This window comes from Pan troglodytes, chromosome 1 (assembly GCF_028858775.2).
Source record: "Pan troglodytes isolate AG18354 chromosome 1, NHGRI_mPanTro3-v2.0_pri, whole genome shotgun sequence".
Lineage (NCBI taxonomy): Eukaryota > Metazoa > Chordata > Mammalia > Primates > Hominidae > Pan > Pan troglodytes.
Window position 1 is genome coordinate 19,562,931 of NC_072398.2, and position 15,950 is coordinate 19,578,880.

At 43.4% G+C, this 15,950-nt stretch overlaps 2 protein-coding genes across 3 annotated transcripts in view; one reads left to right on the plus strand and one right to left on the minus strand.

Annotated features, from left to right (window-relative positions):
- Positions 1-4,627, minus strand: part of URB2 (URB2 ribosome biogenesis homolog) — a 34,871-nt gene extending 30,244 nt beyond the window's left edge. Inside the window, exons 1-2 of the mRNA XM_001146910.7 lie at positions 4,351-4,627; positions 2,947-3,085 (exon numbers count right to left, since the gene is read on the minus strand). Coding sequence (XP_001146910.2) covers positions 2,947-3,072 — 126 coding nt within the window. The 5' untranslated portion in view covers positions 3,073-3,085; positions 4,351-4,627. The remainder of the gene's footprint in view (positions 1-2,946; positions 3,086-4,350) is intronic.
- An 80-nt stretch (positions 4,628-4,707) lies between these two features.
- TAF5L (TATA-box binding protein associated factor 5 like) overlaps positions 4,708-15,950 on the plus strand; it is a 32,835-nt gene continuing 21,592 nt past the window's right edge. Inside the window, exon 1 of one of the 2 annotated variants that reach the window (XM_016940646.4) lies at positions 4,708-4,842. The gene's annotated coding sequence lies outside the window, so the exon portion shown is untranslated. Of the gene's footprint in view, positions 4,843-4,990; positions 5,128-15,950 lie in introns of those variants that run through there. The other variant, XM_016940647.4, reaches the window with a different exon arrangement.

Here is a 15,950-nt window from a genome sequence, read left to right on the forward strand (position 1 = left end):
CCACCATGCCTGGCTAATTTTTTTTGTATTTTTAGTAGAGATAGGGTTTCGCCATGTTGGCTAGACTGGTCTCGAACGCCTGGCCTCAGGTGATCCACCCGTCTTGGCCTCCCAAAGTGCTGGGATTACAGGCGTGAGCCACTGTGCCCAGCTACCATCTAGGACTTTCATAGCTAGAGAAGTCAATGCCTGGCTTAAAAGCTTCAAAGGACAGGCTGACTCTCTTATTAAGGTCTAATGCAGCTGGTAACTTTGACACCGGTGCTCATTTACCATCCCCAAAATCATAGGGCCCTTAAGAATTATGATAATCTACTCTGCTTGTGCTCTGTCAATGGAAAAACAAAGCCTGAATGACAGCATATCCGTTTACAGCATGGTTTACTGAAGATTTTAAGCCCATGTCAAGACTGATCAGAACAAAAAGATTCCTATAAGAAGATTACTGCTCTTGGGTGACCAAGAGCTCCGATGGAGATGTACAAGGAGATGAATGTTGTTTTCATGACTGCTAACACAACATCCATTCTGCAACCCATGATCAAGGAGTACTTTTGACTTTCAAGTCTTATTATTTAAGAAACACATTTCCTAATGCTGTAGGTGCCATAGTGATTTCTCTGACGGACGTGGAGAAAGTCAAACTGAAGATCTTCTGGAAAGAATCACCACTCTAGATGCCAGTAAAAATAGTCCTGAATCATGGAAAGAGGTCAAAATATCAACATTATCAGGAGTTTGGAAGAAGCTGATTCCAGTCCTCATGGATGACTTTGAAGGGCTCAAGACTGAAGTGGAGGAAGCAACTGCATATATAATGGAAATAGCCAGGGAACTAGAATTAGAAGTGGAGCCTGAAGATGGGACTAATAAAACTTGAATGGATAAGTTGTTTCTTAGAGATAAGCAAAGAAAGTGGTTTCTTGAGATGGAATCTACTCCTGGTGAAGATGCTGTGAACATTGCTGAAATGACAACAAAGGATTGAGAACAGAACTTAAACTTAGTTGATAAAGCAGTGGCAGGTTTTGAGAAGTCCAATTTAGAAAGAAGTTCTACTGTGGGTAAAATGCTGTGTCTTTCATGAAAGGAAAAGCTCCATCAATGCAGCAAACTTCACTGTTGTCTTATTTTAAGAAGTTGCCAGTCACCCTAACCTTCAGCAATCACCACCCAGATCATCAACATTAAGGCAAGACCCTCCAGCATGATGACTCCCTGAAGGCTCAGATAACCAATAACCACTAGCATTTTTGGGCAATTTTTTAAAATTAAGATATGTACTTTTTTTAGGCACAATGCCATTGCATTCTTAACAAACTACAGTATAGTATAAACATAAATTTTATATGCACTAGGAAACCAAAAAATTTCTGTGACTCACAATATTGTGATCTATTTCGGTGACGTGGAACCAAACCTGCAGTATCTCTGAGATATGCATGTACTAAGTTCTAAAAGTTAGAAATACAAAGACTGCTCAGAATGACCACAGAATGTATCAGACACACAAAGCAAAAAAGTAAGTAAGAGTTGAAAGTCTGGGATTTGTGTCCTGGCTTCCCCCACATTACCTACAGCTTAACCTCTAATACTACTAATATTTATACATCATCTGGGAGACAGACACAGTCGATATGAAATCACACAAGTGCTTTATGAAAAGGAGGACTGTGCCTATCTATACAGGTTCCATTACGTGTCATGTTTCCTCTTCATAAAACATTGAAGAAAGCTCACAATCCCAGAACTGTCAATAACAGTATGAATAGTGACAGATGCCAGAAGGAATAAAATCTCTCAGTATAACAACAGCAGAAACCTTGATCCAATTGGCTGCTAGAGCCTCCCCTTTGTTTCACCCTGGGCAGCACCTGCCAGGTGATGGCCACGCTGCCAAGATGACTCCCAAGTGCAGCTAGGTGTAGAAAGCACTGGATATGACCGCTGCTCTCCACACCACACGTCATCATCGCTTTACATATGTCATCCATCTTGGAAGCATTTTGCGCTGTCTTCTTTGACAACAGCAACTGGATGTGTATTAATCCAGTTTCATGAGCTTGTCATCCTGGTGTTTATCATGCCAACTAATTTTTAGCCTAAAAAGCCTGAGAAATTCTAACAAAATGCAATGCCTTTCTTGGTACCTAGCCCATTTCTAAAATGGCTTTATACAAATACTAACATTTCTCTACTTCCCAACCTTCAATTTATCCAATTCGGAAGACTTTTAACAAAGCACCACCAACCAACAGTTTAAGAAACATCACTTTGGATTTATAAGCAAATGCAGCTATCAATGGACTTTCAGAACCTAACTTCTGTAACTTAATTCCCAATGTGTTCATTAATGCATATACTTAATTTGTAATATAATGTCTCCAAACAAAAGAAATGCTAAATTCGGTGGGTTCATTTATTTTAAAGAGACAAGGTCTTGCTCTATCGCCCAGGCTGGGAGTGAAAGTGGCACAATCATAGCTCATTGCAGCCTCAAACTCCTGGGCTCAAGGGATCCTCCCACCTCAGCCTCCCAAGTAGTAAGGACTACAGGCACATGCCACCATGTCTGACTAATTTATATACATATATATATATATAAATATATAATTTTTTTTAAGAGATGGGATCTCATTATGTTGTCCAGTCTGGTCTAGAACTCCTGGCCTCAAGCGATCCCCCGCTTTGGCCTCCCAAAATAGAGATGACAGGCATGAGCCACTGTCCCCGACCTAAATGAGGTTTTTTAACAGAAAAAAAAAATGTATTAATGAAGTACCTGACTCATTACTTTTTTCATTGACATTACATTTAACTTCCAACAAAGTTCCCTCCCCAACTTTTTCTCTATTTTTTTATTTTAACCAATTGTCAATATCCAAATTATACAAGTGATAATTACCTTGACAGACTGTAAAAATATGAGTTTCACATTAAACTTACTTGTTCTTTATTTGGAAGAAAGCACTGGTGAGAAATCCAAGCAAAGTGAGCTAGTTTTAGTTTATCTTCCCAGGAAGTTGTCTTGCTTTTAAGCTTAAGGGAAATGCCAGAATAAACAGCAGCCATGGCTAGGCTTTATCTACAATTTAAAAACAATGGGAAAAAAAATACTATAACAATGTCAGACTGAGCAGGCACCAGAAAACCAACAGTATTGCAGTACTGTATCTTGTTTACCTAATACGTGTTCTTTTAAAAGTTTTTAATGAATCAACAGATTTGTCGGGGTAAATCTACATACAAGATGCTTGACTCCAGAATTTTCTGGGGGAAATTCAGACAAAAGCAAGCAAAAGATGGACTGCACACACAGAAGATGGACTATATGTATCCCAGCTGTGATCAAACATCACTTCCACAAAGGTGAGTGTTCAGGAATTCAACAAGGCCAAAATCAGTGATTACCTTACTTGTGGAAAGAGTCATTCATACATGGTTTCGAATTGAAAGAGGAAAAGATACATAGGCAATATCCGGAGAAAGTAATATGTCTCCAAGTGAAAAAGAAAACCCCAAAGGAATACAGTTATTTCAGCTGCAACAGTAACCTTCCATTAACACTTTCATTCAGTCATGTATAAATTTACAACGCACATACACACTTCAAAAAAGACTCTACAAGAGATACTTGCACAAGGAAAAGACTAAAAATAGAAAACAAAAAACCATGAAATCTCGGGGGTAGCAAACATACCAAACACCTACAGTTACTATTAAACTGGGTAAACTTGGCTTTGAGTTTCCTAAAAGTCATAGTAAAAAGGAACGTTAAGACGTTTTCATTTTAGAAATTAAGTTATCCTTCACTCTACTGCAGAGAACAAGAACATCAAGTGCTGTCAGTTTTCCTATTTTGTCAAAATGTCCAAAACGAATTCAACGATGCCTGACTTCTAAGTTCAATACCATAGAACCGCCATCGCGACAGCTACAAAGTGCATAACAGGTGTTTGCTGAACTGGCTACAAAGACAACCGAGATGCTCTCCCCGGCTCCGCCAGAGTTCGGCTCTCCGGGCCTCCAACCGCCCTTACCGGGCAATGCGGAGTCCAGGGCGGACAGCACAGCCCTGCCAGCACTCCCTGCCCAGCAGAAAGAGACCAAGCAACAAGAACCAGGGGAGAGCAGCTAGGAGCCAGGAGGGAGTTCGCCTTCGCGAATGGAGCGTGCCCAAGCCGCTCTCGCCCAGAGTCTGCTGGTGGCACCGGAACTGGGCAGGGTTGGGGGGCCCCCCATCTGGGCCCGGCCTTAGGTAGGGGGATCTCCTCTGGACCAGCCCCGGGTGGGGGGACTCACCTCGGGACCTGGCTGCCCGCAGGGGCTCACCGCGGGTGGGGGACTCACCTCGGGACCCGGCCCGGTAGGGGGCTCAGGTCGAGACAGCTCCGGGTAGACAGCGGAGGACGGCGGCAGCGGCGGCGGCTGCTGTCCCGGTGCGGCGGCGGCTGCTGTACGGGTCCCGCGGCTGCTGTACGGGTCCCGCGTCCCCACCACGTGGGACCGGTACCCGCGCTCCTTCCGCCCGACGCCGGCGGCGCAGCGGGGAGGGGCTGCACGCACGCCAGGCGTCGCCAGCCGAGCGCCGAGGCGCCTCGCCCATTGGCGGAGACGGTTGCGCGTTGGAGGCCCGAGTGGCCCAGCCCGCGGCCCGCTCCGTGTCAGTCAGTCATGGAGCGGCCGCCCAGAGCGGCGGCGGGGGCGGCGGGGCGCGGGGCGCGGGGGCCCAGCTGAGCCGGCCGTCAGAGTGAGACCCTGCGGCAGAGACGACGGAGGCGGAAGCAACCCGATCCCGGAGGCGGCGGCGGCCGGGGGAGCCGGAGCCGCCTGGGATGTTCAGTGAGTGCCGGGCGCACGGGCGGGGAGGGCCGGGAGGGTCGCGAGGCGCGCGCGCGCGGGCGGGCGGGGACCGGGGCGGTGGGGCCTCGGCGGGGCGCGCCTTGGCTCCCGCCGGCGGGCGGTGGGGGTGGGGCGCGGGAGGCGGGGCTGGGGGGCGGCTGGCGGCTCTGCGCGGGCGCGACGGCCGCGCCTCCGCCCTCGGCCTCCCGAGTCCCGGGCTGCGGCCGGCGGCGTGGCCTGCAGTCGGCGGCTACACCTGGACTGGCGTCGCGTTCCTGCGCAGGGGTGGGTCCTGCGGGTTGGATGCCGGGCTCGGGGAGGAGGTGGCGGGCGCCCGCGGGGAAGGTATCCCAGTGCCCGACAGCCAAGCAGGGAGCACGGCTCCACAGCTCCTTTGCATGTAGGGGAAAAGGAAATGTCTTTGCGGCGAAGTCGGGATTCAACTTTGCACATGGTGATCGTGCGTGGGTGGGTGTGGAGTCGATCTCCGCGTGTGACACGGGGGAGCCAGAGTTAGACTAGCTGCTGCAGGAGAGTGCTTACCTGCAAGGGTGTCTCTCGGGGCTCGTTGCCTCATGACAGCAAGGTAAGGTTGGTGCGCCCATGGTGTGGGACGGGTTCACCACCTCCAGCTCGCGAAGCTGCCAGGCTTTTGAAAATGTATTCGATAAGGCGTTGGTCCGAAGTGAGTGGATGGTTAGAAACAGTGGTGTCATTTTAGACTTAGCGGAAGTGGAGTGCAGGAACGCTACATGCAGTTCTCCCATCAGTTGTGAAAGTCGTTGTAATGCGGATCTCGCAGTCTTTGTGGTTCTGGGATCAGAAGGTAAGTGCCAGTCCCATGCAGTGTCTGTCTTAAATTACTGTACCTAAACTGACCTTGCAGATTGGAATCTCGGAATGGTGACTCCTGCTAACAAGCAGTTGGGAGCTGTGCTGAGAGGAACATTAAGGGCGGAGCGTGTCTTATATCAGGCGATTCAAGTGTGCCAACACCTGAGTTGGGGATGTAGGGGAGGACACGGAGGCTGTTCCCCAGTTCCTGGTCACAGCTCTACTTGGAAGGGGGAGTAGGAAAGGGAGTTTTGTGCTTAATAGGTTAAATGCATCTGGCCACATCTTTAAACTTTGGAACAGCATAATGTAGTGGATAGAGCTTGGTGACAGTAGACCTAGGATGGAAACCATGTAGCCATCTGCATAACCTCTCTGAACTGTAGTTTCCTCATCTATAAAATGCGATGATAAGGAATAACTTAAACGTGGATTTTTTTTATCTTTAAGAGACAGGGTGCCTCTATGTTGCCCAGGCCTGGGCTCAAGCAGTCCTCCCGCCTCAGCCTCCCAAAAAAACGACCTTTTTAAAGGTACCCAGAAAAAGAATGATGTGTATGAAAATAGCTAAATGTTAGCTATTATCGTTTCCTTTTTGGCAAAATACCTTCTAGGTTCCCTGTAGTCCTAAGTTTTTGCGTTAAATGGAATGTATGCTAATTTTTTAATGAATCGTAAATTCTTCCTGCCTTAAAAATCAGCGCTAAGCTAGAAAATTAAAAGGTGGGCTTGTTTTGAGTATTTTTCTTTGTCATCAACAACAAATTAGATTAGTGTATCTTGGAATAGTTTTGTTGCTCCTGCCTGTAAATGTGAGGCTTATGTGAGCTTCTGTCCCTGTGAAACTAGGTAAAGGCCTCACTTAACTACTCAGTAACTGGTTTTTGGTTTTGCAAGCAATATATTAGCACCTGTGAAGGACATCTCTGGGGAAAGAAAGGGGGTTTTGTTTCTGCTAATTTGTTTTGCTGGAAGGGAGCTCTAGGGGTCATCTGTTAAACCAGCATTACTCAGTGGACAGTACTAGAAGTCAGGTTTCCAGCCTGTCTTGTATGTGACTGGTGGCTTCTCAGGTAGTAAGTGTTCTGATCATTCTCTCAGCAAGCTTCTAGTAAGCATTCATTGTTGTGCTCCCTCAGGAAGCCCCTGGTCACATGTAGAATCCTTTGAGCAGCAAGATGCTGTAGAAGGTGAGAGCTCAGACCCTTCAGCCAGGTGTCCTGAGTTCCCATCCTGGCACTGTGTAACTTCTTTGCGCCTCAGCTTTCCCATCTGAAGAACGTTACCTACCTCATAGGTTTGTTGTGAGCTTAAAGAAGGCAGTCTATGTAAAGCACTTAATTTTAAGTGCTCTAAGTGTCTTAGCGTCGAGTATGCTCAGTGTTAAGTATTCGTAGTGGTAGTGTATGAAACAGACAAGAATAGGGTAAGTTCTGTGACAGATTTGTTCCTGGGTTCGTGTGTGGAAGGGATTGTGATCAAGGAAGCTTTTGGGAGGAAGACATGGCTAAGCTGAGCTGCGAAGTGCGGGTGGGATTTAGCCAAACCAGGTTGTAGTGCCAGTGTGGCAGTGCCTCCAACTACTGGAGGGCCCCTGAGGGGAGAAGGTGGAGTGGGACCCACCAGTAGAGTAAGAAGAACCAAAGATTGGTCCAGTGAGGTAAACAGGCAGATTAGAGCAACCTGGAAATGACACAGTAGACACTCAATTTTTCTATCCTTCACACTAGTGGAGGCAGTAGAAAGTATTTTGTTTTGTTTTGTTTTTGGAGACGGAGTTCCACTCCTGTTGCCCAGGCTGGAGTGCAATGGCGTGATCTTGGCTCACTGCAACCTCCGCCTTCTGGGTTCAAGCGATTCTCCTGCCTCAGCCTCCCCAGTAGCTGGGACTACAGGCATGCACCACGATGCCTGGCTAATTTTTGTATTAGTGGAGATGGGATTTCACCATGTTGACCAGGCTGGTCTTGAACTAACCTGACCTCGGGTGATCCACCCACCTCAGCCTCCCAAAGTGCTGAGATTACAGGCCCGAGCCACCGTGCCCGGCGGCAGTAAATGTTTTTAAGCTTAGCAGAGATAACATCAGATTAGCTCCTTGGAAAGATTGTGCCTATAGTAGTATAGTATTATGTTTAAAGCAGGGCCAGGTGTGGTGGCTCATGCCGATAATCCCAGCACTCTCGGAGGATCACTTGAGCACAGGAGTTTGAGATCAACCTGGGCAACGTAGTGAGACTCCGTCTCTACAAAAAAAAATTTTTTTTTTAACTAACCAGGTGTGATGGTGAGCATGCCTGTAGCCCCAGCTGCTGAGGAGGCTGACTCAGGAAGATCTTTGAGCTCAGTCAAGGCTGCAGTGAGCTGTGATTGTGCCACTGCACTCCAGCCTCGGTGACAGAGCAAGACCTTGTTTCAAAATTAAAAAGAAAGACTTTTATTTTTATTTTATTTTACTTTTATTTTTTATTAAAATAAAAAAAGTCTTGGCAGTTCCCTATCTGCCCGTGATTTCAAAAGGAAAATGGTAGTAGAGTTGGGCATTTTATTCCAAATCTCAAGGCTTAGACAGCACTTACAGAAAGCATGAAGAAACCAGGCAGCCTTCCCTCTTAAAAATTATCTTCAAGTATATATTGTATATGCTTGATCACAAGCAAGGTTTTCCCCCAAAAGTCTCATGTTTGGGGCTCCCCTGTTACAGGGCACTCTTTCTCAGTCTATTTTGAACAACAAGGTGCTGTTTGGGAAGGACATAATGGGCTGGAACAACTGGAGCAACCTCAGCTGGTGCTAGTTTGGGATATTTATTCAATCTTACCAAATAAGTGAAACAAAAAAATAGGAAAGATTCAGTCATCAAGTCATTCTTCCTGATGGGGGTGGGGGGTATCACAAAGTGCAAGTGTTAAATGCAAAACATAATGTATGTATAATATATATACACACACATATCTGTATATCTATATATATCTATCTGTATAGATAGATAGATAGATAGATGATGATGAATGAAAAGAAGTTCTGCTCACCCGAACAGGCATTGATGGCTTGGGTTGAGATTTCCAGCAGGAGTATATGGATTTAAGACGTGCTTTATTGTAACTGATTTAGTAGATGGGAAAGGTAAAGTGCTCTGGAAATGGAATTTGATGATTCATAGTGGCTTAATTCATCACAGACACTGGTGTTTAAGATATTCATGAACAGTTGGAGTGAATTTGTTTAGTGAATTAATATATTGCCTTATATATTTTAGATATGTGTAAATTAATAGAGATTATAGTTAGACATTTGATTTTCATCTGTAACCCTCAGGGTTTCTCTTTTTTTAAATTAAAGTTGACTAAAATGTTTTCTTTTTAATTTTCTTATTGGTATGGTAAGGTAGTCATAGGTTTGGGCTTACCTTTTAGTTGGACATTTTACAGAAAGAAATTAGCTGCTGCTGTTTCTCTGCTGAAGCAAATTGTCTTTTTCCTTCCTATTTTTTAATTTACAGAAGATTTGAAGAGTGTTGTATATTGTCAGTGTTTAGAAAACACTATAAAATACTTCCATTTATAATTGTTTAGTAGTCAAAGAAGATATCGTCCCAGTAAGGTGTATCAAGGTGGATGGGTATGTTAATAACTTCACAATGTTTGGCAATAATAAAAGGTAGCTGTGTTTTTAAAACAAAATACTAACTTTTGGAGACTTTGTCATTAGTAAGCAGAAGTGTTATGCAAAACTTTGTGAATTAACTTTTTTAAGCCAAGATGCTGATGCATTAGTTTCACCAGGTAATGTCATTCTGTAGAACTCTGTTGTCCAATACAGTAATCATTGGCCACTTATGACTACTTAAATTAAAATTAGTTAAAACAATTCAGTTCCTTAGTTGCACTAGTCATATTTTCATTGCCCAATTGCCCTGTGTGGCCAGTGACTACTGTTGTGAACAGTGCAGACTTACAACACCTCCGTCGTTTGCCAAAAGTCCTCTTGGACAGTACTGCTCTGGAATGAAAAATTGAAGATCATTCCATCCACTTTGAGACACACACACACACACACATAAATGTTTTAATGAAGCGTCTTCAAATCCTCATGTACTGCATTTGAATTCAGTTTCAGGAACAGTGATAAGCATGGGAAAACATCTTATCCCTTATTTTGAGAACAGGACATCCTATTTCTGTCTGCAGTGGTGTTTGCAAATAGAGCATTTGTGAAAGTTTTCTTTATGTAGTCAAGCATAGTAAGTAATGTAGAGAGCCATTCTGTAGATTGTGCCACACTCTTCCATGTTAATAAGATTTTGTATAGAAGCAGTTTTTCTGTGCTGTAAAACAGTATTAAAGTAGAAATTCAAAAAGATCATGAGCTTAAAATAAACTCTCAAGAATTCCAAGAAGCTAGATAGCACTCACGTTATTTTTATGATGAGTTTCAAAGATAAGCCCTGTCCTCAGGGAACTCTCCATCTGTTTAGGGGAACTGAGGAAGAGTGATGGCAAGAGGGGATAACCTGCATGAGGGTTGGGGTGATTTAGGCTTGGTTGTAACATCATTAGATTTGTCATGTACTTTGGCTGCTTTTCAAAGGGCCATATGAGTAGGGCCTAAAGGTGGAAGAATATTGGAATAGTCCAGTTGAGAAGTGATTTGTAGAGTCGGGCATAGTGGCATACACCTGTAATCCTAGCTACTTGGGAGGCTGAACTGGGAGGATCATGAGCCCAGAGGATGGAGACCAGCCTGGGCAATATAGCCAGACCACTTCTCTAAAGAGAGCGAGAAGCAATTTGTGCTGTCAAATAGCAAACAGTCAAGATGGGGCAGCAGAAATGGTTGAGTTGCACTAGCCGCATTTTTTTTTTTTTAAGTTGAGAGAGAATTCCCATTTAGAATAGGAGTTGGTGGCCTCTTTGAAGTAAGGGACAGAGAGAACAGAATTTTGTCATGACTGGCTTTTTGGTTGTTTTGTTTTCTTTTGTTTTGTTTTTGCTTTAATGGTGGATAGTGGCACCATTAAGCCGGCTAAGAAAACCGGGAGAAGGAAGAGGTATTGCAGGTGGAAATGTCTGTTAATTGACTGAGTTCAGGAAGGTGGTCTGACTGTAAGTCTTGCATGGTGGTGTGGTGAAGCAGGGAATGTGAAGAAGCAGTGGCAGACAGTAATGGGAGGGCAGAGCCACAAGAGAGGCTTGCAGTGGGAGGGACCAAGAGAGTTTCAAGTAGGAGGTGAGTTCAGCAGCATCACATCCAGCTGAGAGATCGTGAAGGGTGGTGCTGGAAAGTGACCGGTTAGATCAAAAAGTTAAGGAATCCCAAGTCTCAGTAGCCCACTGAGGTCAGAAGCAGGGTCAGCTGGCTGGGTGAGGAGACTGGTGAAGGTTTAGAATAGCATAGGTGGAAGGCTGTAGGGTAAGTAGTTGATGAAACAAGACTTCTGGAACATCATGGAGGTCCCAGCTGATGTTGGAGAAAATCTACTTCTCATGACATCTGTTTGCTGGATTTCGTGATTTCCACCTACTTTCTACCACTGCTGCCATCCCCACCAAAACGCCACATTCTTCACTGCGTCCTGAGCCCAGCTACGGCCTTATCCATGTGCCATTTTATTTCTTAGGACACCATGGGAAAAAACACAGCTTCTAGTTCAAGTGTATTTATGTCAGTCTGAGCAAAGATTGAATATGAAAGGCTATCATAATTTTTAAATTATATGAGGTATGACTGAAACTGAAAGTAGTATGGCTCATTTATTTTTCAGTTGTGATTTATATTTTCACAAAGCATATTGAATATACTTTATCATGATGATTAATGCAAAGCTAGGGCTTTAGGTCCTACTTAGACTGATCTTTTGATGTTACAACTATTTAGTTGCTGTGAGTGAAGAGAACTAATAACTTGAGTTACCTAGTAGACACTTAACAAAAAAATGCAAAAAAATAATTTTTTTCTTCTGTTATAAGCATAAATTTGCCATTGGAAAAAAGATACAATTACTCAAAAGCCAACAGTCAGAAGTCTCAGTTGAAGAGCTGATTTGAGGATTGTGTAGTGAGTTTGCCTGAATTTATCTTGAACTCACCCCTACTCAAAACTGCCACCTTATTGGGGCAGGGGGAGGGATGGGGGAGCCAGGTAGTACTCTTTTGGCATTTCGTGGAACTGTGTAGTACTTTAACCTGCGATATGGTGGCTGAGGGTGCCTCCCAGCTCTCCTCTACCGACCGTGTACATTAGAGCCTAACGGGGGTGGGGGTGGAGGGATAGGATGCAGCGTGTAACCACTGAAGGGATTGACCAGACTAGAGTTCCACACTGACAGCATCTTAAGAGGATGCCTGGGTTCCATGTATCTCCACCTCCCCATGTTTCTGTAGTTGAATGTTAAGTGTGGCTGTGGTTTTCCCTGCAGAGTTGTTACATTGAAATGATCGTGTGGGATTTTATATAGCAACTTGGTTGAAGTATCTGGCAACTGTTGATACATGAGAATAGATATACATTGTGTCAAAATCCTCCAGAAATTTTTGATTTCCAGAAATACTAATAATGTGATATGAAGAGCAGAGTATTTGACATCTGTTTTTACCTCTGAAAGTATTTTATATAAATTGAAAATCATGAGAAATTCTGAAATGTTAACAAAGAGTATAATTATATCTAAATCCAATTTCAGTTTGAAAGATTTTATAATTATAGGAAAAGCTAGGCAGGTAATGAAACTGCACTGTTCGTCTCATGTATGAGTCTCTCCAGAGACTTAAGTCTAGTTTAAGGAGAGTTTTTTTCTTCACTTGTCCCTTTTTGGATATTAGTACTCTGGAAATCAGTCTGGGTGGAGGGGACCGATTTATCTCAGGTTCACTAATTATCCATGTCACTTGAAATATATGTACATTGGAATAAAACCCAGCTGAGTTGATTGGGTCGTGTCTCTAGTATTTGAGTTTAGCGTGGTTATGCAAGAGAGTCATTGCCAGAATTCCTGCCCTTAAGATCCATGGCCATACAGTTGGTTCACCACCCACCCTCAGGGAAGCGCCCTTATCATAAATGGTAGTTTGGACTCAGAGAAATTGCTATTTGGGGCAGCTAATTTAAGCATATTTGTTAGAATCAGTATTACAGACTGGTTTCTAGCAATCTTAAATATGGTCAGTGTTGACTATCATTCATTCTTACTCCGTTCTGTTTACTCTTTCATAACTTCACATCTTTTCCCTTCCTCCTCAGACACATAGGTATATTGTCGCACCTTGAGGACACTGTGTCATTGCAGAGCCTGTTCTCCAGATCAGTCATTCACGTGTCTTTCACATGCAGAGTTTTTTCCTGTCAGAGGTGATCTAAGAGATCGAGGCCCATCTGCCTGGAATGCTCACAGATGTGCATCAATATGTGCATGCATTCCCAAGTCAGCAAAAGATCGGCAGTGTGGAAGCCGGAAAGATTTCAGTCTCAGCTAGAGTAGGGAATTGGGCTGGTTTGGGAAAGCCCGCAGAGTAGGAGATCTTGAAGTTAGATGAAAAGCAGCTGTAACAAGTGATAGGAAGAGGCACTGGTTGGATTGACTCGTCTTGACTTAGGGCCACACGGGAAAGGACAGTACTGTCACAGCCTCTGTGTGCATTTAACTTTTTTCCTCTAAATATAACACAACCAGAATCTGCAGGGCTGAAATTATTTATATACATATCCACACACTGACGGGATTCTTATGTATAGCCAGGTTGGAGGATCACTGATAGAGCAGTGCTGATCAGTGGCCACAGAGAATGGGAGCAGGGACCCCACTCTCAGAGTATCAGAATCCCTGTATTAGCAATTTAAAAAAACAGCTTAATTAAAAAGTAACCTAAGTCATCAATACAGTGAGAGAATAATACACCATACCCAAACAAGGTAAATTTCATAGTGAGAAGAGAGTTCAGTATTTGGAAATTTATTATTGTGTTTCATTATGTCACTGATTCACAACCATAGTGTTCCTTCTTTTTAACAATCACACACCTAGTACCCCTTCTTTGTAACAAATATTTTGAACTCTTTGGCAACCTAGAAATAAAATGCACAGATAATGTAATCTTTCTGGGCATATAGTTTAATATATATATAATGTCCTAACATTTTATATTTATATGTATATATACTTGTGAGTATGTCTCTAGCCTTCACAGTTTGCTCTGTTGTATGACTTGTAGGGAATTGAAAAGTAGGTCTTCAGAGTATATTTTTAAAGGGCTCCCACAAATCAGTTTAGAAGGAAATAATTACTTGCAAATGGTATTGGGACAGTGTGTTAGCTACAGTCACTGGGCAAAACATTTGTTTGGTTATTCACCACACATACACTAAAAGAAACTGCAGATGGACGAAAATTAGATACAAATAATTTTTTTATGTTTAAAGAAAAATAAGACCAGGCATGGTAGCTCATGCCTGTAATCCCAACAATTTGGGAGACTAAGGCAGGAGAATTGCTTAAGCCCAGGAGTTTGAGACCACCCTGGGCAACATAGCAAAACCCCTTCTCTACTAAAAAAAAAATATAAATAAATAAATAGACTTCCGGAAAAGGTGGAATTTTACATCTTAAAAAAGAATGGAAGGGCAGGCACGGTGGTTCACACCTGTAATCCCAGCACTTTGAGAGGCCAAGGCAGGCGAGTCACTTGAGGTCAGGAGTTCGAGACCAGCCTGGCCAACATGGTGAAACCCCATCTCTACTAAAAATTTAATAATTAGCCAAGTGTGGTAGCGTGGGCCTGTAATCCCAGCTACTCGGGAGTCTAAGGCAGGGAATCACTTGAACCCAGGAGGTGGAGGCTGCAGTGAGCTGAGATCATGCCATTGCACTCCAGTCTGGATGACAGAGCAAGACACTGTCTCAAAAAAAAATAAAACAAAATGAAAGAATGGTAGAACTCTCAAAGGAAAATACTAATGCATGTAACTGAAACTGAGAACTTAAAACACATCCAAATAAATGATCAAAAACAGATCTCCCTCACAAAACAACTGGGAAACCTTGATTTAGAGAATGTTACTTTGGTTGGGATGATTGTGTGTGTATGCGTACATGAAATGCATTCCAAAATGGACACAATATTTTGGTCCTGGAGGGGAAAGTATGTTTTACATGACAGAAGTGAACCCCAAAATTCATCCAGCTGTCATTGGTCATCTGGACTGCAGTATTTATTTCTGGCAAAGTAGTGTTTGAGGCCATGGCAATACTAGGGGTTCCTGTCATTCTTGATAATAAACTCAATAGTCAAAGGAAACAGTGCCTCTTTTTTTTTTTTTTTCTTTTTCCCTTTTCTTTCTATTTTTGTGAACCTACAAATTAGCTTGAATTATTCAAAAATAATTTACTTCTGTTCAGGTCACTTCCTACCACTTTCCTTTCTTACAGGAATTTATGAGATATATGCTAACACATATACATACCCTCTTAGTGTTGTGCTGCCTTTCTATACCTGTGGTTTAAATAAAGAGCAAAAAAGGTAAATAATATTATACAATTAAAATGAAAACACGGCCAGGCGCGGTGGCTCACGCCTGTAATCCCAGCACTTTGGGAGGCCAAGCCGGGCAGATCACAATGTCAGGAGATTGAGACCATCCTGGCTAACACGGTGAAACCCCGTCTCTACTAAAAATACAAAAAATTAGCTGGGCGTGGTGGTGGGTGCCTGTAGTCCCAGCTACTTGGGAGGCTGAGACAGGAGAATGGCGTGAACCCAGGAGGCGGAGCTTGCAGTGAGCTGAGATCACACCAATGCACTCCAGCCTGGGCGACAGAGCGAGACTCTGTCTCAAAATAAATAAATAAATTAAATTAAATTAAATGAAAACACATTTTGCAAATCCCTAACTTAGAGCTGGCAGTCTTTTCCTGGCTATTAAGCAAAAATATCACAATCCCCTTCACCATTGTTAACTTCATGCTTTGTTAACATCTATTTATCCAGTTTCTGTGGTCTTTGATTTGGCACTGCCTCCTGCCTGCTTTTTTGGCTAGTTCACTGCTAATTAACACCTCTCTCACAGAGTAGGCAGGAGAAATCAAAGGCCCTAAATTTCAGACTGGCCCTGTTTGCTCTTTGTTAGCTTCTCTAATGAAAAGTTTCATGGGGCTGATTGGAATCTTGGTATTAAACAGAGTTTGGGGGTGATCTAAGGACTTTATTATCGATGCTTTTCCGATTTTCTGTAATTGAAGTTGGCTGTATTGTCATAGGAGAAACAGACAAAATGGAAGAGTA